The sequence below is a fragment of the Gracilinanus agilis genome, chromosome 4 (genome assembly GCF_016433145.1).
Source record: "Gracilinanus agilis isolate LMUSP501 chromosome 4, AgileGrace, whole genome shotgun sequence".
Taxonomy (NCBI): Eukaryota; Metazoa; Chordata; class Mammalia; order Didelphimorphia; family Didelphidae; genus Gracilinanus; species Gracilinanus agilis.
Genome location: NC_058133.1, coordinates 470,472,837 through 470,494,275, shown reverse-complemented (window position 1 = coordinate 470,494,275; position 21,439 = coordinate 470,472,837). Strand labels below are relative to the sequence as shown.

At 35.8% G+C, this 21,439-nt stretch overlaps 1 protein-coding gene across 1 annotated transcript in view; it reads left to right on the top strand.

Annotated features, from left to right (window-relative positions):
- Window positions 1–21,439, top strand: part of SPAG17 (sperm associated antigen 17) — a 260,151-nt gene that overhangs the window by 95,168 nt on the left and 143,544 nt on the right. The window contains exons 5-12 of the mRNA XM_044675536.1: window positions 2,823–3,009; window positions 7,450–7,644; window positions 8,827–9,023; window positions 10,640–10,801; window positions 11,450–11,525; window positions 12,155–12,261; window positions 15,711–15,848; window positions 15,945–16,058. Of these exons, the coding sequence (XP_044531471.1) occupies window positions 2,823–3,009; window positions 7,450–7,644; window positions 8,827–9,023; window positions 10,640–10,801; window positions 11,450–11,525; window positions 12,155–12,261; window positions 15,711–15,848; window positions 15,945–16,058 (1,176 nt within the window). The remainder of the gene's footprint in view (window positions 1–2,822; window positions 3,010–7,449; window positions 7,645–8,826; window positions 9,024–10,639; window positions 10,802–11,449; window positions 11,526–12,154; window positions 12,262–15,710; window positions 15,849–15,944; window positions 16,059–21,439) is intronic.

Genomic DNA, 21,439 nt, shown 5'->3' with positions numbered 1-21,439 from the left:
GAAGGAAGGAAGGAAGGAAGGAAGGGAGAGAGGGGGAGAGAGGGAGAGAGGAAGATTAAGTGATGATTTCATTTTGCAAAAAAAATCTAATTCTACTTCAAAATGTGTACTTTATAACAGAGAAAACTGTATAATATTGTGTATTACTTCACTGCTAGGTTTTTATTTTAAATCATATGTATGTGTAGTTGTGTATATTAGAAACATATCTCATTGAGCAGCTCTTACCAAATAGAGGATGTAGTTGGAATGGAAATCAAAGTTATTCTCATTTGTTGTTCTCATTCGAGTTCCTAAATGGTAGCCTTAATGCAAAATCAAATAATTGAGCAGCTGGATAACAAACTCTTCAATGCATTTAAGTATTTATGGGAAAATTCCAGTTTCTTTGCTATGGCTATTCATTGTGTAAGCTGGATGCCTTTCAAAAACTCAAAACTTCTTTTTCCAAGTTGCCTTGGCAGTGGAAAATGTTGATTTCCAAATGAGCTAATGCTGATGTTATTCTGAGTTATGGCTACTTGATAAAGGATGTATCTTTTCGCTAAAATGCCCTTAAAAATTATTATCCTAAAATCATCTTGATTTGGCCCAAGATTATTTTTTGTGCTAAATTTCACTGACAATGTGTTTTTTGTTTTTGTTGCTATTTTCCCCCTGCTTAATTTGGGCTACTTGACTTGACTTACACACTTCAATTACCAGAAAAAAAAAATTAATAAAAATTAAGAATATATAAAGCACTTAAGGCATTATAAAGATGTTAATTATTCTTAGTTTTATTATCATTATAACTAATTTACCCTAGGCAAAAAGTTATTTTCTGAATAGGACAATGGAGAGGATAATGTTTGGAAATGAAAGTATGATGTAAGAAAAGATATCAAAAAAACTTTAAATTCAGAAAATTATCTCTCCTCAGAGGTAAAAATATAAAATGATAATAGCTGAAAAAGGTTTGAGTACAAATAATAAATATAAATAAATACATAAAATTTTAAAAAATAAATCAAAATAATTAGAATAGATGTTGGGAAATTGGTAGAGGTAGTAGAATGGAAAAAAAACATAGTCTGAAAGGTAAAAGGATTAATGATCAAGAACTTTTGATTCTTGATCAAAAACTTTGCACACCTCATAATTTTAACTTGTACCTATAAAGTTTATACAAATGAAACTGTTAGTTACAAGACAGCAGATAATAAAACGCAAAATTAAATAAAAAGATTAAATAAAATCAGACTAAAAGTGAATGATACTTTAGACCAGTGATGGGCAAACTACGGCCCATGAGCCAGGTGCAGCCCCCTGAAATGTTCTATTGGGCTGCAACGTTATTCCTAATCTGACGAATACAATGAATAGGATATAATACAAGTAACTTCTAAAGAGTTGCCTTAGAAACAGACTGACAGATGAGCATTTCCTTTCCTTTGGCCCCCTCTTTAAAAAGTTTGCCCATCACTGCTTTAGACAGTCAGAAAGTGTGTATTTGGGGAAGGAGCATGTTTGTATGATATTTTGAAAAGAACCCTAGAGTTATTTCATTAACTCTTACCTGTTTTTATTTAGTTGTCTCAGTCGTGTCCAATTCTATATGATTCTGGGGTTTTTCTTGACAAAGACAATGGAGTGGTTTGCCATTTCTTTCTGCAGCTCATTTACAGATGAGGAAATTAAGGCAAACAGAGCTAAGTGGCTTGCCCAGGGTCACACAACTTGTAAGTGTCTAAGGTCAAATTTGAACTCATGAAGATAAGTCTTTCTGATTTCTTTATCCACTATACCACCTACACACCCAACTCCTTCCTGGACCATTACACTAACTTTCCAACTGATTCTTCTAACCACCATTCTCTTTCCTCTGCAATTCAAATCGTTTTAAGATAATCAGCCCTGACTATGTAACCCTGGGTAGGTGGCATAGAGAGTATAGTGCTGGATCTGGAGTCAAGAAGACCTGAGTTTGAAACCCTTTTCAGATACTTAGTGGTTGTGTTAACCTAGGTAAGTCATTTACCCCTGTCCACCTCTTTGCTAATCTGTAAAATGGAAATGGAAATAATAGCACTTATATCATAGTGTTATTGTGGAGATCAAAGGAGATGTTATATGTAAAATGATTTGTATACCTTAAAAATCATTAAATAAATGTTAGTTTATCTTAGCTGAAATTAAATTGTGGATGAAAATAAGCTTATATTATTAACATTTATATTAATAATATCACATGGTATTATATAAGTATATAATAATAAGCATAATTACACAATAATAATTTTTTATTATTTATTTATTTAAATTTATAATTTATTTAAAATTACACAATAATAAGTATGATTACACAAAATTCTGAGCAGTTAGGTTATGTGGCAGATAGAGCAGTGAAACTGGAGTCAAGAAGGTCTGACTTCAAATCCAACCTGGGACACTTACAAGCAATGTGACTCTGGGCTCCTTTACCCCACTTTGCCTCAGTTTCCTTATCTGTAAAATGAAACTGGAGAAGGAAATATCTAGTATCTTTACCTAGGAAATCCTAAATGAGGTGGGCATGATTAAAAATAACTAGCCCACAAAAATATCTAATTATGTAACATAATATGTAATAATGTATCACATAACTAAATAGATAACCTACCTTACAAGACTGTTTCGAGGAAAGTGCTTTAGAAAGCAGAAATTGTTGGGTAAATATGAGCTATGCTAATCGTTGAGCAATTGATAACTTCTTACTTCTGTGATTCCCCAGTTCTCTGTACCTTGTTGGTGTCAGATTTTCCCAATGTGATGAATTATAATCACATTCTCTCTCTTTCCAGGCATTGGAAGACAAGCTAAAGGCAGAAAGGGACAAAGAAAAAGGAAAGGTCAAGGCCACTCCATCAAAGGAGAAGAAACCCAAAGGGAAAGGAAAGGGAAAGGAAACATCAGATGTAGGACAATCAGTGAAAAAAGACAGCGTATTGAAACGGCGAGGAGAAGAGGATAAAACTAAAAAATACATTGGTCTGTAAGACATTTGAATTTTGATGGGTAATGTTCATTCTCTTCTGGGCCCTGTAAAATAACTGTGCCAGGTGATAGGGAATGCTGAGGTAGCATGTTGAGGAGCACAGAGAGCTAAAGTTTGAATTGACTGAAGTCATCCACGCTAAGAGATTAATTACAATAACTGTGTGAGCCGTAAGGGAATATTAGTTGCTAAGTCTTTTGGAGCATTTGTTGGGGGTTTCTATGAAGTGAATCTAGCATTCTAGGACTGTGATGGCAAAGACATAGAAGATGGGAGAGATTGTATTGACATAGTTCTAACTCCCTGGTAGGCTCTCTAGGGAGGGAGGGAGGATCCCTTATGTTTGGTGTTTCATGAAAGGACTCCGAGTTTGCATGTGCTATTTTGGGTGAGGGATGCGTAGTAGTTGCCCTCATTTCTCTTCTAATCCAACAAATATTTATGATGTGCCTACTTTGACTTTGTGTTAAATATAATTTATTTGTGTCACTTAAATATAATTTCCCCCCCCTACCCCAAAAAAGATATCATGTCCTGTTGTCACTGATTTTCTTCAAAAATGATGGGACAAAACAACAACAATGACGACAACAAAGACAACAACATCAACAACAACAACATCAACAACAACAATAACTGCTAGGAAATGGCATTACAAAGTGGGAAAAATAATTGTCCATTCCCTTTAGGATCTTAAAACGGTGACACAGATAAATATATGCATGATAATTGGAAGAGTCCTAACCATTAGGATGACAAAAAAACTTTCCAAAAAAAAATAATCTTAAAGATTCTGGGTGGGGAAGAAGAGGAAGAAGTGAATTCTAGGTACATTCCTCCCTACCGGCCAGTTATTAGATCCAGAATAGCAATTTCCCTTATCATTTCCACCTTACGGAGAATGAAATGATAATTATTGCAGGGCAAGAATGTCACTTGGTCTGTTTTTAATATTAAAAAAGGAAGTGACGGAAAATGGACAGACAATTGAAATTCCCCTATCTATCATGCTTCTCCCCTCGTCTTTCCAGGTTTATCTGTTTCCCAGATTCTTCATTTTTTTCCTCCTCTGACTTGGCATTCTCTAGTTCACTAGTTTCTCCCTTCATTGTTCCTCCCCTAAAATGTTGTATACTATATTTTACCCCCTCCCAATTCCTTTACACAATAATACCTTTTTAACATTATATACTACTTCTCATCCCTTTTATGTACTCTGCTCCTTTTGAATAACAGATATCCTTCCAGACCTATTTATTCTAGTTACTGAATCTTTTACACATAAGAGGTACAATCTGCCCTTCCATTAAGATTACTAGTTTATCCTGTATATTACCCTTATGTTATAATCTGAAGTCATCCTGTATGCTGCTTTCTTGGATTTTGTCTTGAAATTACCAATCATCTCTTTGACTCTTTTTATTACTAAGCTGTTTCTGCTATTCTTTGTAATTTCTGGCTTGACAGATTTAAGTAAATAGCTCCCCTTTCCCTCTCTCTTTTCACTTCAATCTGCCTTTTTTAAACTCTTAGCTTCCATCTTAGAGTCAATATTGTGTATTGATTCCAAGGCAGAAGAGTGTTAAGGGCTAGGCAATGAGGGTTAAGTGACTTGTCCAGGGTCACACAGCTAGGAAGTGTCTGAGGTCAGACTTGAACCCAGGACCTCCTGTCTCCAAGCCTGGCTGTCAATCCTCTGAGTCACCCAGCTGATCACAGTTTAATATACTTTGGATAAAACTTGTATGACTCCAGGCAAATACCTGTTTTGTTTTATTTTTCTTTAACTAGCCTTTATAAGTTGCACTCTATCCTTAGGCAAAAGTCTATCATTTATTTATCTTAATCCATGGGCCAGAAATCCAAATCCCCTTTTCAGCATCACCTAATCCATATATTCCTTTTCCAAATCTGCCTTTCTCTTCTGAAACTACTACTTCCCATTAGCAGTAGCAACTCCAATCCACCCCGATCCTATCCATGGGGGGGGGGGGGGGGGGCTAAGGCATTTTGCTTCTTCCTTAGCATTTCTTAATCCTTAGCAATGCTTTTATAGTCTTTCTGACAGTAGCATTTGTCCCAACTGGAATCAACAGGAGAAGTTAGTGTTCATCTAGATTAAATGGTATTAGGAGACTTTCTAGCACAATCCCAGGGTTCCTTCCCCTCTGCTCTACTGATTCCCCACAAATAAGTCAATGACCTGACATCTAAAGATACTAAGCCCCCCAACTGCCTGGTGTGGTTATAGCCTTGACTCACAGAATTTGGAGTGTCAAAACTTTGAGTCATATTCATAATATTACCACTGACTCACTTGGTTGAAATTGGAAAAACATGAATTTCAACTGAACAATCCAAAAGGGTATATTAAATGGCTACTCTGTGCCGGGCAAAGGGAATACAAATGTGAAAATGAAACAGATCAAACCAAGGGGCTTGCCTACTCCCAGGGAGATACAACATATTAACCAATAAGAAAATGATAAAAAGCTGCAAGTCTTATAATATTTATGAAGTTGTCTTAACATCTGAAATTCTATAATGATGCCTTACTATGACGTGGATGGTGACCCCTATGTCAGCTCCTACAAATGGAAAAAGCTTTATATTTGGATGGTCCTAAGTAATGGTTTGCAGGGATGTAATTCATGGAGCAGGGGAAAGGATTAGCTCACCTTAGTTCAAAGAGGCTCCTCACTTGAAGTTTGGGGACACCAGAGAACAGTCTTGGTAGTTTAAGACCACTGTAGAAAATCACGAAAGCCATATACGGGATATGAAAGGGCTACGTCTGTGTCACCTTGCCTTTGAAGCAATACCTCAAAAGACTGCTTTGAAATATCCTAGACTTGGGGAGAAAATGAAAGGTAGAAGGGCCTAGGAGGATAGTAGGAGGGATAGAAGAAGGTCTCTTACAGCATATGAGACTTAATTTAACTTGAAGGAAGATGGGGGGAACATTGGATGAAATTGGGCACCATATTCCTTCCCCTCTGCTCTACTGAATTCATAGATACCATTTACATTTTAAGGATGATAGAGAAAAACTTCCCTGGTCTGTTTTAACTTGTATTTAAAATAGAAATAATTAGATAATATTTAATAATAAATAATCTTAATGGGAAAACCTTAAATGTAATATATACCATAGAATTAAAATATAATGAGGCAATATTAAAGACCTATGCTGAAATCTATGCCTAATCTTTGATAGAGAAATGGAGGTAAACTTGGCTTTTCGAAAGCCATGCCAGTAGCAAATAAGCTCTAGCAGGTCCTCCCAAGATGGGAAAGTCTTCCAGTGTGAGCCTGGTGACAATATTCTATGCAGTTGTGTTCAGAAAGGTTCATGACCAGGTTGGGCATTGGGGGGGGCAATATCTTAGTCTCAGCAACTCCAGAAGACTATTATTTGATATATTTTATTTATTTTATTAGTCAGACAAAGGTTTAGAGTTGAAAAGATCCTTAGAAGTTCATCTGGTCCAAACCATCTCATTTTACAGATAAGTAGACTGAGGCCCAAATATGTAGAATGGCCCATTAAACTCATTCAGGTAATATGTGGCATAGCCAGGTTTGAATCTTGGTCCTCTGATTGCAAATCCAATATACTATGTCGTCTCCCTCTGAGTTATTTTTTGTAAATCCTTCTTACCTTCTGTCTCAGAATCAATGGGGTATGTTGGTTTTAAGTGACTTTCCAGGGTCACACAACTAGGAAGTGTCTGAGGCCAGATTTGAACCCAGGAACTCCAGTCTCTAGCCTTGATTCTCTATCCACTGAGCCACCTAGCTGCCCCTTCCCTCTGAGTTATAATATACCTTTTTGGAAGGATGGGCCAATTAACAAAACCACAGATACTTGAAACATTAAAGTAAAAATAAACTAAGTGAATACAGAATGAAATAATTGACAGCCACTGATCTAATATTTGGCAACCATCTCTACTCAGACAAATAGAGATAGCTCCTTTGCAGGAAGCAGTTCCATATACTCTATTTCCCTATTCTGTAAGCACCCTGTCCCTTAAGTTATAAAATCCCACAGAATTATAGCTGCTCATAACTCAAGAGTGAGCCCAGATGTTCTTCAAAAATATTGGGCACAAAAGGTTTAAGGCTTTATGTTGAACAAAGACGTGAGAATAAACTGGTCATCATGACTCCTCATCTCTAGGGGGCAGGACTTTCCTCCCCCCATGGCACATATATTACATTTGCACACCTAATCAGAGGGCTTGTAAAATTGCCCGGGCTTTCTTGGCCAGAATGGCAGTAAGGAAAAGCAGAGTACTTAATGTTGCTTCCGCCAATGGGCCTCCTTTGGGCAAAGAACAGGAATGGTAAATGCCTACTGAATGAACTTTGTTTCACGTGTTCTATAGTATCGTGTGATATCCTGCTTTCTTTTATTCTCTTTTGAGCAGATGATGAACCAGATGATGGTGCCGAACATTACTTTATCATCACAGGCTTTCACAATCCGCAGTTACTGGCAATTCTGACAGAGCTTGGGGTTCCTGTGTCCAATGTGATTAAGCTCTCTGCTGATAATTATGAACCTCTGAAGGCATACTTGTCAGGAACTTCCCAGCAACATGAGGCTTCACTTCTGTCAGAGAGTATGTTACTGGATGCAAATTGTAATGCTACTTATCGTTGCTACCCATGCAAATACTGTCTCGATGTACAGAAAATAGGGGTAACCTAAGCAGATCCTGAGCTCCCTTCATCTATGATCTACTTGGGTTTTTTCTACTTCAACTGGCAAATAACTTGCCTTTTAAAAATTGAAATCTCCCTTTTATTGAAGTACAACCCCGTAAAGAGAAGCTTTTTGGTGATGTTCTTTGCAAAGAATTGTGGGAGGGAGAAAGAGAGACAGACAGACAGACAGAGACAGACAGACAGAATCATAATGTCTTGCCATGGAAACTTGGATAACTCTGGAAGAGTGAAGCTGACAACTTTGTGCCTTGCTTAAATCTGATTTATATACTGTATTAGGGGCAACTAGGTAGCTCAGTGGATTAAAAGCCAAGCCTAGAGAAGGGAAGGTTTGAGTTCAAATCTGACCTCAGATACGTCCTAGCTGTATGACCCTGAGCAAGTTGTTTAACTCCCATTGCCTAGCCTTTTTCATTCTTTTGTCTTGGAACCAATACACAGTTTTGATTTTAAGATAGAAGGTAGGGTTTTTTTTAAATAACATATCATATCCATTCTGTATATATATATATATATACATATATATATACATATATATACATACACATATATGTTTATGTTTATGGATATGTATACATATATATGTCAGAATGTCTTGCCCCTGGACTTGGATGACTGAAAGAGAGAGTGAGGCTGGCAACACTGTGCAAATCCAATTTGCACACCAGTCCAGACATAACCTTCTGATGTCATTGGTCCTCTTCAAAATAAAGGATGAATACAACAACATATATGTACATATATATGTGTGTGGATGTATATATTTTCAATTGCTCCCAGACTGTTTTACATGAAGTTCATCAAGGCTGATTTATACATTTTTAATTGATTTTTTCAAAACTGGGTCTGTGATTTTTTTTGGTGTAGGGAATTCCCAGTGAGGGAACTCCCTTAATCAAGGTAGAGCAGCAATGCTTTACAATTTACCTTATAAAGTTGCCTAGGTTACTGAGAGGTTCATTCCACAATGATGTCCTTCCTGAAATATTCTGGTGCCAAGTAGACACCTTGTAATGCATGTGCTTTGCCAAATTCCTACTAAGCAAGAAAACATTTTACTTTTCTATCTAATATAGGTGTGACATCAAAAGAGGTAGATAGTGAAAAACGGAAGAGGGAGAAAAGCGTGAAAGATCTTGAAACTTTCTGGAAATTCTTGGAACCGATTCTGAATAATGGGAAACCTGAGACTAATCTCTTTGACATTGCCAGGCTTGAACATGTAGTTAAGGAGGAGCTCTTTCCTGAAGACTGGACAGATGAAGAAAAGATGGTTAGTAGCTTTCTCTCTGAACATTTATGTCAATGGATACATAATGTATTCATTCCACAAATATTTATTGAGTAACTACTCTGTACAAAATACTGTGGTTGGTCCACAAAATATTGTGGTTGGTTCTTTATCTTCAATATGTTTATCCAGTAAACAAGAAGTATCTATACATTAACAGTATTTAAGCTCAACAAACCAGGGGTAGAACTTAAGGTTCCAGTAGGAAGGGACTGACATAATTGGTGGCAGCATGCTGTAGAGATGGTAATGCTTTAGTTACGGACCAAACCACAAGTGAATTGTTTTTTGAAGGCTGGCAGAGTGGAAAGGATCTTGGATCATGGAAACCTGAGTTTAAATATTATCTCTGCTTCTTACCAGCTCTCCAGGTGTCCAGCACTTAATACTGTGTGGAACCTATTAGATGGTACTTAATAAGTGATGACTGATTATTGATTATAGTAAGACCCCTACTGCCAATGACTGAAACCATGTATACAAGTAAACACTTGCTGACTCCATACATACTGTGATTTTCTTATACATAATATAAAGTTTAATTGATAAATTAAATGCACAGATGTTACCAACATTAAATACAATAAAAATGAAATACATTATATATTATTCAGTTCTATTCTCTCTCTCTCTCTCTCTCTCTCTCTCTCTCTCTTTCTCTCTCTCTCTCTCTCTCTCTCTCTCTCTCTGAGTGTAGTGTTCAAGGAGGACTAGAACCTCTGATGTGAGGGCTTGCTGAGTCCTTTTCAGGACTATTCACTCACTTTTGGTGTCCACCAGGCACTCAACTCTCACCTCTGGCTTCAAAAAGCTGTAATATGTATGCAGCAGCCACATCCCAGTAAAACCATCTCACCAGATGGGCAAACCTAGGTTGAAGATAACCAATGGGGCCAGAAACCTGTTGGTGAATTAGGGGTATCTACTCCAAGCATGTGAAGACTTCCCTCATAGGAATTGGTGATAAGAACAATTTGAAGGTGGCTAAAGCAGGCCCTGTGGAGTGTTTATAGCTTACTCAGACGTTGAAGATGCCAAAGTCATCTGCTGCATCCCAGGCCATTGTCAGTTGTCCTGACTTTTGTCTTGCTACTGGACTTTGATGATTGGAAGAAAGAGAGAGGCTGATGACTTCATGCAACTCTGCCTCACTTTAATCCAATTCATGCAATCCAAGTCAGAATATCACCCTGCGATTGGTCCTCTTTGAAAATGAAGGACAAATAACATCTCTCTCTTGAAAAAGACCTCAAAGGGAGATGAATCATATACTGGGCTGACAGAATTTGTCATGTTACAACTTGTACTCACTTGGTAGGCAATCTGAAACTTATAAACTATGTATTTCTTTAATTTTCTGGAATTTTCCACATTTTCCCATTTTTATACTATGGTGAACTGTGGGCAATGAAACCAAGAGATACAAAACTGGGAGTTCTGAGGACCTTCTTGTACTGCAATAATAGTGGAAAAGAGAAACATATATGTCAATGGGGGCTGGCTTCACAATTATAACATAAGGTAGCAAGAGAAACATTTCCCAAGTTCCCCTCATTATACAAAATTGATGCCTGTCCTTTTGGTATTTCCTCCTATAGCTGGCCCTTGGTACTGAAATTTTTGAAATCATCGCTTGCTTGATATATGACAGCTTGGACTGGAGGCGGCAGCATCAGAACTACTTAGAAAATATGAAGCTTATTAATGTCCCGCAAGTAGTCCCTGAAAAAGGCCATGCGGATGTGCCTTTGACCCCTGAGGTAGCTTATTCTCTTGTCATTGATGGATTGAGTAACTATTTAGAGAATCTTGTTTTCTGGATTTGTGAACAAGGATATTATATAGTGTGGCAGAATATTACACAGAAGAACAAAACATGAAAATGCCTGAGATAAACTGGTTCTATTTTCAAGGGGTTTGGGGTGGGGAAGGTGGAAAGAGAAGTAGTAGTACCAGGTATATCTCTGGAGCTGCCAACTCTCTTATCTCAGGATATTTGATGTTACACATGTTTCAATGAGGCAGCATTAATTTTTCATTTCAATTTCACTTCCCATTTCTGCATTTTAATAGGGGAAGATTTTCACAGTGATCTCATTATGGCCCAACATTTGGCAAGCCCAAGCTAAGATTGTCCCATATGAGAAAAGTTCCTAAAATTCTGTCCTTCCCTAAAATCAATCAGTCAATAATGTTGGTGAGGAAATTAAGAAGTGTTCATTTCCATAATGGTTTACCATGATTCTGATAGTTTCCCCTCTACTGCAGTCTTACTTAGGTGGTGTGTATATATAATGGACCAGAAGGTCAGGAAGCACCAACATTAACTCAGTAAAAGCATCCCCAGCATTTAAGAGCATTTCTTTTTAAGCCCAGTTGCTTAGATATCTTTTTGGTGATTCTTTTAGGCAGCATCTGCAAGTTCAGCTGCAGCTTCAACCAAGAAGAAACCACAGTTGGAAGACATATCACCACCACAAGATAGTATGTATGAAACATTGCAGGTTCAGATTTAGTTCAGCTCAATGCTTCGATAAAACAAACAAGTGTTCATTGCCTATGCTGTACACAGCATTGTGCTGTGCTTAATTAGAGATACCAAGACAGAAAGAAAATAATTCCTTCCCTCAAAGAAATTATATTCTTCTGGGGAGATGCAAAGTGTACACAGATGAGTATATGTAAGAAAATTTGAGAAAAGAGTGGAGAATATTAGCAACTGGGTGGAGTTGGGGTGGAATGGAACAAGGCTTCTCAGAAAAAGTGAGCTGAGCCCTGGGAGACATATAAGGACTCTGAGAGGTACGTGTGAAACTACGTTCATGTTGGATGAGCAGGGACAAGGAGGGTACAAACATTCAATTGTGAGATGTTGAATTTTGGGAATAGCTAGTAATCCATCATTTTGGCTTGAACATTGAGTGTGCAAATGGAAGGATCAGCAATTCAGAGGATTATCTTTAGAAAGGAGCAATTATCCCCCAAATTCCTTTCTGGTATCTTGACCTCTTCTTCACAATAACTCTAGTGTAGCCTTGACTTCCACGTGAATGAAATGCTAATGGAGAACACAGCTTAATAGTGCAGTGGATCATTTCTGTTGTACACAATAGGTGCCCTCACTACTGATGTGGATATGAGATATTACAATGATTTGATGGAACAGATTCCTGAAGAATTCATTTCTGTGCCTTTGATTCTTAACTGCATCCTGGAACAGGTGGGTAATCCCACATAGACATTTCTCCAACTTCATGATCTCCAGCAAGTCACTTAAACTCTCTATGTTTTGGTTTTCTCATCTATAAATCAAAGATTAATTGATAGTCGTTCCTGTTTTACTTGTCCCTGAAGTCCCTTATGAGGATAAAAATTATTTTGGGGGGAGAAAGTTGAATCATCTATATAGGAGACAAGACTTGGAGTCAAAAGCCCTGGGTTCAGTTACTAGTGCTTCTTCTTTCTGTTACTTGATCTTTGGGCAAGTCACTTAACCTAGGTCTCAGTTTCCTCATCTTTTAAGTGAGTGGGTTGTTTTAGATGGAGGTCCTTTTTTGTCCTGTTCTATGATCCTATTGTAACTCAAGGCTTGAGCCCATTTGCTAAGACTCTACTCATTGGTAGTGATTACTAGATGCTTCCTACACGTATGAGGGGTAAAGTTGGCAAGAACTTGGGAAAGGAGAAATTCTGGTTCTTCTGTCTTCTAGCTTCCTGAGAAGATACCCTTTGGTCCAAGTTCTCTTCAAATGCAACAGATAGGTCAAGAACAATGAAGATTCATAAAAGACCATGAGATTGGACAGTTAAGAGATCATTGGTAATCTTGGAGAAAGCAGTTGAATTTGAGTGATGAGATCAGAAACAATATTTCAAAGAAGTTGTCAGTGAGTGGATAAGGAATCAATGAATGTAGACAGCTTTCTCTGGTAATTTCTCTGAAAAGGGGAAGAAACTTAAAAGGTGTAGCTTGAGCAAATGGTAGGACATAGTGGGGATTTGTAAAGGGTGGGGTGACGGACATGTATGAAGGCAGAAAGAAAGATTCAATTCTTTTGAAGAGAGTGAGGCAAAGATAATTAAGTTTGTAATCTCTTGGAATAGAGGAAAGGGATAACCCCTAGGGTATATGCAAAAGAGTTAGCTTTGGCAAGAAGAAAAGCCATCTCTTTATCAGACACTGAAGGAAAGGAAGAAAGAGAGGAGAAAATATCAAGGAATTTTGAGATGAAGAGAAAAGAGAATGCACAGAGAATGGGCTTAATTTTCTCACTAAGAGGTGAGGTCTTCAGCTGAAAGGGACATAGGAGATCTGAGAGGCTTATGTAGTGAAAAGAGAATTAGAAATAGCTTCTGTGGGGAGTGAGATAGAGATCTGATTAGAGAGAAATAAGATACCATGATGTCCTAATTAAAGTTGGATAGCATGGTTTATAATGTACCCATCATCACTGCTATGTGACTTCCTCCTGTTCCATTCATCAGCACATGAATAAGAGCAGAGGAAGCAGCAACAGAAGCAATACAGTGCTGTAGTTTGGCATGGATAAGGGAAAATAAAACAAAGGGGCAGGGGCTTCACAAATAGAGTTGAATTGGCTAACTATCGGGTCAAAACTGGGACGGGAGGCATGTGAATTAAGAACAGGAGTAATGACAAGAAAGTGGAGAAATTAGATGTCAGATTGAGGGCAAGATATAGCTTTAGAAGTGAGGCAGAAAGATAGTGTTGGAATGATAAGGTTATGGTCAGAGGATCATCAAGAGTTTTTGGTTAACAACCAAAGTGGAACAATTGTGGCTAATGGCAAAATTCAAAATGTACACATCCCTGAATGTAGCTAAGGTGAAAAGAGAGGGCAGCAAGATGTAAGAAGTCTGAAAAATTGGGACACTAGAAAGTTGGAATACGGAAGTTCCCTAGTAGAAGGGCAAGAATAAGTAAGATGGTGAGAGAGCTCCCCCACTCCTTGAGAAGGAAGGAGAATGACCTTGTGGCCAATAACAACAATCCTCCTGATCTAGATTGGATGGATATTTTGAGAAGAAGCCATTCCAAAATAGCTATTGCAGCATAGTTAAACAAAGTATAGATGCCAAAAAGTATAAAAGAGATAAAAGAAAAGACCTTGACATAAAATATTGACAAAGCATTTGTCATAATAAAAGGGCTTAAAAAGCCTAGAAACCATCTCAAAAAGAAGACCCTGGATCTACTTGTTGGGTAAAGACATATGATATTCGTGGCACCACCTTTTTCAAAACTTTTGGAAAGAAGTTAGTTGAAGACTATGAAATAGTGGGAGATAGTGGAAGACTATGAAACAATATTCCCTTATAACATTCTCATGTAAAGTGGTCTTTTCCCCCATCCCAAACAGAGGTTTTTGAGAGGTAATGGGCAGGATCTCAAAGGATACTAAGATACAGATGGATTGTAACAATTTGTACTATTATTGGATATTGTACCTACATTGATAAGATCTACTGAAATTTACAGTATTTATATACTATTATTGCCATCAGGATATACGCAATGACAGATAATGTTCTGACTACAGAGAACCAGCTTCACAAAATTTAGAAAGTCTTGCCACCTGTTTTGCTACAAACGTGATATTTGGTTTTGACCATAATAGTTTTTAGAGATCATCTATTGAGTTGTAGAAGAATTGAGATCTCTGCATTAATAGAAGTAGTGTCAGCATTGATGAAAATGCCAATGTCACCATATTGTCATTTTCATTATATTTGTAGATCTACCCCTGTCTTATTATGCAAATGTAAGCCTAGTATTTCCCTGAATCCAAAGGGTCACATCATTGCATCATTTTGACAGGGATGTGTTTTTTGAAGACTATGACAATGAAGCAGAAGCTCTAATGGATCCTATGAAGCTTGAAAGGCTTTGACTATGGTTCTACTGATGACCTAGATCTTTATTTCCAAGGATCAACCTAGCTAAATTCAGAAAGATTCTCAACTAAGATGACTATAGGGTAATTAACTTTTCCACCCATTCTCAAATATTAGAATGGAAGAATGCTTCCACCAACAAAAGCATAAACTTTAAAATTTTAAAAGATTTCATCTTTTTGGACTCAGTTTCATGGTTTTCTTTTTTGTCTAACCTAATGATTTTATTGGTGTATGGGAACTCTTAGAAAGGCACCTATCTACTGATTTGCAGTTGTTTTGCAAGTTAGCATAAGAAAGATGCCTGAGGCACTAAGAAGTTAAGTGATTTGCTCATGGTCACATAGTATATATTCTGAACTTGAACGCAAGTATTTCTAACTTCTAGACTTATATTATACCATGTTGCCTCAGTTTCTCCATTTAAATGAGAATTTTACCTACTGATCACTAAGTAACTTGCAAAGTTTAAAAATGTAGTGGTGAGATTTTTAAGAAATAAGGTCAAGTTTAAAAAAATAAAAAAATACACCATACAATTCTTATTTCTGTAGTAGGAAAGTTTTTCATTGTATAATCATGTCTTTCCTCTTGTTTGTTTACTTTCACAATTATTGATCCTCTACTTGTAGCAACTGACTTATTCTTCCCCTGAATTAAGGATTTATGTAATTTCATCAAAGGACTGACCATTAGGACAGTTCCTCTCTTGAAGTAAAATGCATACTTTTATACATATATTTTTTTTACTAGATCGTGGCAACAGAAAATGAGCTTGTCCCACCTAGCTTAATGCCACCCACACCTAGAGAGGATGGGTTGGATCCCCGAATTGCAGCTCACATTGTATCTATCCTGCCATCTCTTTGTCTCACAGAGTCTGAAAAACAGGTAAATATGAGTTCAGATTATCCTATTTACCTCCACCTCTGGAAAATCTTGACAGTCTCTTTTTTAAAATCTAACACATGATTTGCCATTAAACAGAATCTGCATCGTATATTCTTACCTGAAAATGAGAGAGAGAAAAAAGCAGACCAGAAAGGTCCTCTCATACTAAACTACCATGATGCACAGGGTCACAAGAAGCATGTACTAAAGGTAATTATTATTATTACTATTATTGTTGTTATATATATTATATGAGACCCCTGGCATAGTAGATAGAGAACAGAATTGTGGATATAGTGTAATTCTGGTGGTGTGATTCTGGGCAAATCATTTAACCCCACTGCTTTACTACAGGGTATTCTTCACAATAAAAAAAAATTATAGAAAAGTTGCCAAAAAAAAAAAAGATGCTAGCCTATGTTGGTCAAAAGAGTTTCCTCACACAAGTGTTCCTAACATCATTTAAGCCTATAGTTCCACTTCCTGTCCTCCCTAAAAATTGACAGTGATGATGGTGGTGTTGAGGATGATGATGGTAATGATTGAGAGATGGTCAGCTTGTTGTAATGGCTACTGATTTGGGAATCAGGAAGACCTGAGTTTAAGTCTGGCTTCTGTCACATACTGGATAAGTTATTTAGCTTCCCAGTGTCCCAGGCAATTCTCTTTAAAGCTAGAAGTTGCAGAACAGTTGCCCATTTACTTTGGAGGAAGGCATTTCTTCTTTAGATTTTTCCACACGAATGAAATTGAAATTCAGTATTAATTATAACCAAAACCCATAAGTTTAATACTTTCTTCTATCTCAAATTATTCTACACATATTTATCTGCATATACGTTGAATATAAACTCCTTGAGAATAAAGACTATATTGTTTTTGTAGAAGCAGTGAGATGACAAAGTGGATAGAATTCTGAGTCTGGAGTTAGGAAGAGTCGAGTTCAAATTTGGTCTCAGACACTTTCTAGCTGTGTGACCCTAAACAAGTCTCTCTTTCCCTCAATTTCTTCACCTGTAAAATGGGGATCAAAATAGCACCTACATCCTAGGGTTATTGTGAGGATTGAAAGAGATAATATTTGTAAAAAAGTGCTTAGCACTTATACTTATGTATAGTATATGCTATAGAAATGCTCATTCCCTTCTCCTCTGTATTCTCCAACTAGTGCAGAATCCTGGACTTAAGAGTCATTTAATATTATTTGTTAATTTATAATTAATGTAATTAATTAACAAAAATAAATATTTCTTGAACTAAATGTTCTCTCGTTCCCCTTCCATCCTCTTCTGGATTCCATTGTGTTTGCCATTGTCTTTCATAAAATTAAACAGAACAGGAGAAAATATTGCAAAAGTGATCTGACCACAGCTAAATAATATAGTGCATATATAAATATAGTATAATTATGCTTAACTTCACTCAATTCTATTTAACATGTATTTATCAAGCACTTGCTTTTTTATAAGGCACCGTGCTAGACGCTAGCAATAAAAGTAAATAAAACTGTGGGATAGGTTTCTGGGAACAGTAAGTCAATATGATTTAAAGGGAGAAAACATAGAAAGAAGAGTAATATAAAAGAAGACTAGAAAGGAGGAAGGTAAGAGCTATGTTGTGAAGGAATAGTTTTATATACCAAGTCAAAGAGTTTGTATTTTATCTTTGAAAGCCCACAAAGCAATTACAGATTTTTCTGTGGGTAGTAGCAGTCCGACCTGAGTCTGACTTTGGCAATTGCGTGCAGGATGTATTGGAGGGGATGGAAAATAGTGGAGACTCTGGAGGCAGGAAGACCAGTTAAGAGACTAATATTATAGTCCAGGTGAGAGGTTTTTAGGACACTCTACCTCTAATGATATGATGCATCTTAAGATCACATTGGCTTGAAGGAAGCTAAGTGGTTCAGTGGAATGAGAGCCAAGCCCAGAGAGGAGAAGTCTTAGGTTCAAATCTGGCCTCAAACACTTCCTACCTGTATAAGCCTGGGTAATTAATAATAATAATAATAATAATAATAATAATAATATATAATAATAAAATAAATAATTAACCCCATTGCCTACCCATTACCACTCAGTATTGGTTCTAAGACTGAAGGAAAAGGCTTTACAAAAAGAGATCCCATTAGCTTTTTTGGTTGCCATGTCATTTTATTGAGCATGCAGTGTACAAAAGCCATTTCTCACAGGAAATCTCATACATGTGAATTTTATTTTTAAAAGCCAAATGTACAAGCTTAAATCTCTAGTCTCCTACTTCATAACCTTGGCATTACCATCATCTCCTTGCTCTTCCTCACCTTGTATTTCTAATCATTTGACAAATCTTGCCATCCTCCATCTACTATATTTCCTATGGATGTCTCTTCTTAATAAAATAACTACTATGCCAATTAAGGCCCCCATCACTTTTAACAAGGTTATTTTAGTAGCCTCCAAATTGGTCTCTCTGCCTGAAGTCTCTTCCCATTCCAAGTCATTCTGTACTGTTGCCAAAACAATAATCTTCAAGTGTACCATGTCATTCTCTTCTTCAGTGAATTCCAGTGACTCCCTTATTATATCTAGTATCAAAATATTTTTTATATTTTTAATTAAAATTTAAAATTTTAATTAAAATTAAAAAATTAAAAATTTTAATATTTCATTTTTCCTCAATTACATGTAAAAATAATTTCACATTCCTTTTTTCGTTTTTGCATTCTAAATTCTGTCCTTTCTTCTAATCTTCCCTCCCTCCCTCACATCCTTCCTCCCCTCTACCCTCCCTGAGATGGTAAACAATCTGATATAGACTTTACATGTGCAATCTTGCAAAACATCTTTCCATATTAGTCATTTTATGGAGGGATCTCAAATTTTCAAAAAATTAGAAGAAAATAAATTATAGTATGTCTCAATTGGCAGTCAAACTCCTTCAGTTCTTTCTCAGAGGGCAGATGGCATTTTTCATCAAGAGTCTCTGGGATTGTCTTAGATCACTGAATTGCTGAGAATAATTCGATCATTCATAGTTGTTCATCAATAAATATTGCTGTCATTGTGTACAATGTTCTTCTGGCTCTGCTCACTCCACTTTGCATCAGTTCATGTAAGTCTTCATCTAAGATCAAATATAAGCTCTACTAGATAGCTTTTAAATACCTTCACAACTTGGTTCCAACCTATCTTTCCAGTATCACTGGATATTACTACTCTATCTTCACTCTATGATCCAGCCAAACTGGCTTTCTTTTTGTTTCTCCCATTATAGCATTTCATCTCTCATTTTCTTTTAAACTTTTTGGAAATAGAGATTTTTTTTTATTCTTTGTGTTTGTGTTTCCAGCACTCAGAATATACACAGTAGGTATTCAATAAATGCTTGCTGACTGATTAAAGTTTGCAAAGTTCTACATAGAGTGTCCAGAAATCATTGTAATTTTAACTTAATATAGCTTAAAACTGTAATACTTTATATTCATCATATATGTGGATATGCATATAATATCATAGGCAAATATATATTTACCATATGTAATATGGTCTTATTAATGATTATATTTACCATGGGTAATATGTATATACTCATATAATTTACATATGTATGTAATATTTAAATGTATTTGTATATAATGTAATATATATATATATAGTCTCCCATATTAGAAGCAATCTCTGCTCCCAAGGAGCTTGTATTCTAATAGGGAAAACAAAATATATAAATAAAGCTGAATATAAGAAAGTTTCAGAAGGAGGACACTAGCAGTTAGGAAAATCAGAAAAAGCTACTTATATAGAAGGTGGTCTTTGAAGGATATCTTGAAGGAAGAGAAATATTCTTTGAGGCATTGGTGAGGAGGAAGTCCAGAGATAATAAAGTACTAAGAACTGATGAAATCAGGATGGGTTTTGTAGAACTAGTATTATGTGTCATAGGAGTATACTAAATGCTTTTCCAGTAAGATTAGGGCTAAAGCAAAAGTTTCATTTTGACTAATATTATTTAATATGATGCTAGATGTTCTAGCTAAAACAATAAGACAAGGAAAAGGAACCTAGAAAATAAATAGAAGTAAAGAGGAAATAATGATTTCTTTTTGCAAATGATATAATGTTGTAGTTAGAGAATCCCATAGATTTAACTAAAATAACTTAAATAACTAATAACTTCAGCAAAGTCATAGCAAGAATATAAATCCTCATAAGTCATCCATATTTCTGTATCAGTAGGAAGAATAGAAAGAGAAATATGAGATGACATACACTGATGCAAAACTTAAAATAACTTGTGAGTCTAACTATAAAGACAGACATGAATTAAATGAATACAACTACAAGAAAAACTCTCTTGACAGATATAAACATAAAAATAAATAATGGAAAGAATATTAATTGCTCATGGATATGCCAAGCCAAAAAAAATTAAAAAGTTGCTACTAGCCCAAATTACTTTATTTATCCAATGCTCTACCAAGTTATCAAAAGATTATTTTATAAAACTAGAAGAAATAATAAGCAAAGTTATTTAGATGGATAAAATATAAAGAATCTCAAATGAATTAAGACCAAGATAAAGTGGCAGGAAAGAGGTTTGGCAGTATTATATCTCACATTATATTCTAAATTAGTAATCAATGATACTGGTTAAAAATAAGAGAGGTCAATAAATGAAATAGTACACAATATACAGAAGCAAATATTAGTATCTTAGTATTCAATAAACCCAAAGATCTCAGCTACTAAGAAAACTAAACAGTAATCTGACAGAAATTAGGTTTTGACCAACATTTCACACAGTATACCAAAATTAGTTCTAAATAGACACATGATTGCATATAAAAGGGCAATAACGAATCAGAGGAGCAAGAAAGAACTTTCAGATTTATAGATAGGTGAAGAATTTGTGATCCAACAAAGGAGAAAGAGGATCACAGAAGATAAAATGGACAATAAAGCCAATACCACTAGAATTAGAAGGGGAACAGTTAAAAGGCGGAGTGAGGATCATTGTAGAACATTTATCTGATAAAGATTTCATTTCCAAAATAAAGAAGTAGATTCAAGTTTATGAGAATGTCATCTGCCAATTGATAAATGATTGAAGGATATGAATACATAGACATCAAAGGAAGACACAAAAGCTATCAATAGCCATAAGAAAATAAGTGCTGCAAATAACTAATAGAGATATGAAAATTAAAGCAACTCAGAGAATGAACTTTGTACTAATGATGTATTATATTGGTGAGGTTGACAAAAAAAAAGGAAAATAACACGTTAGAAAGATAAAGAAAACATAGGCCCATTAACGAACCAATCCATAATTTCCTAAGAATTCTAAGAAATGAAGGTAAGAAAAGTACATTTCAGAAATGGGCCAACTATTAACCTTCTGATGATAATAAGTTTTACTTGTCTTTTGTAGAAATGATCTAACAAGTGCAACATCATTAGTTTAAATAAAAATAATTTAAAGTTATGACCAAAATAAGTAGTGACTATTTATGATATTAGTTCCAAGTTAGGCAAAATGATGAGAAATAAAGACAGTAAAAATTCTTTCTTCTTAACCATTTCCTTTACCTACAGCTTGCCAAGATGGGTTTT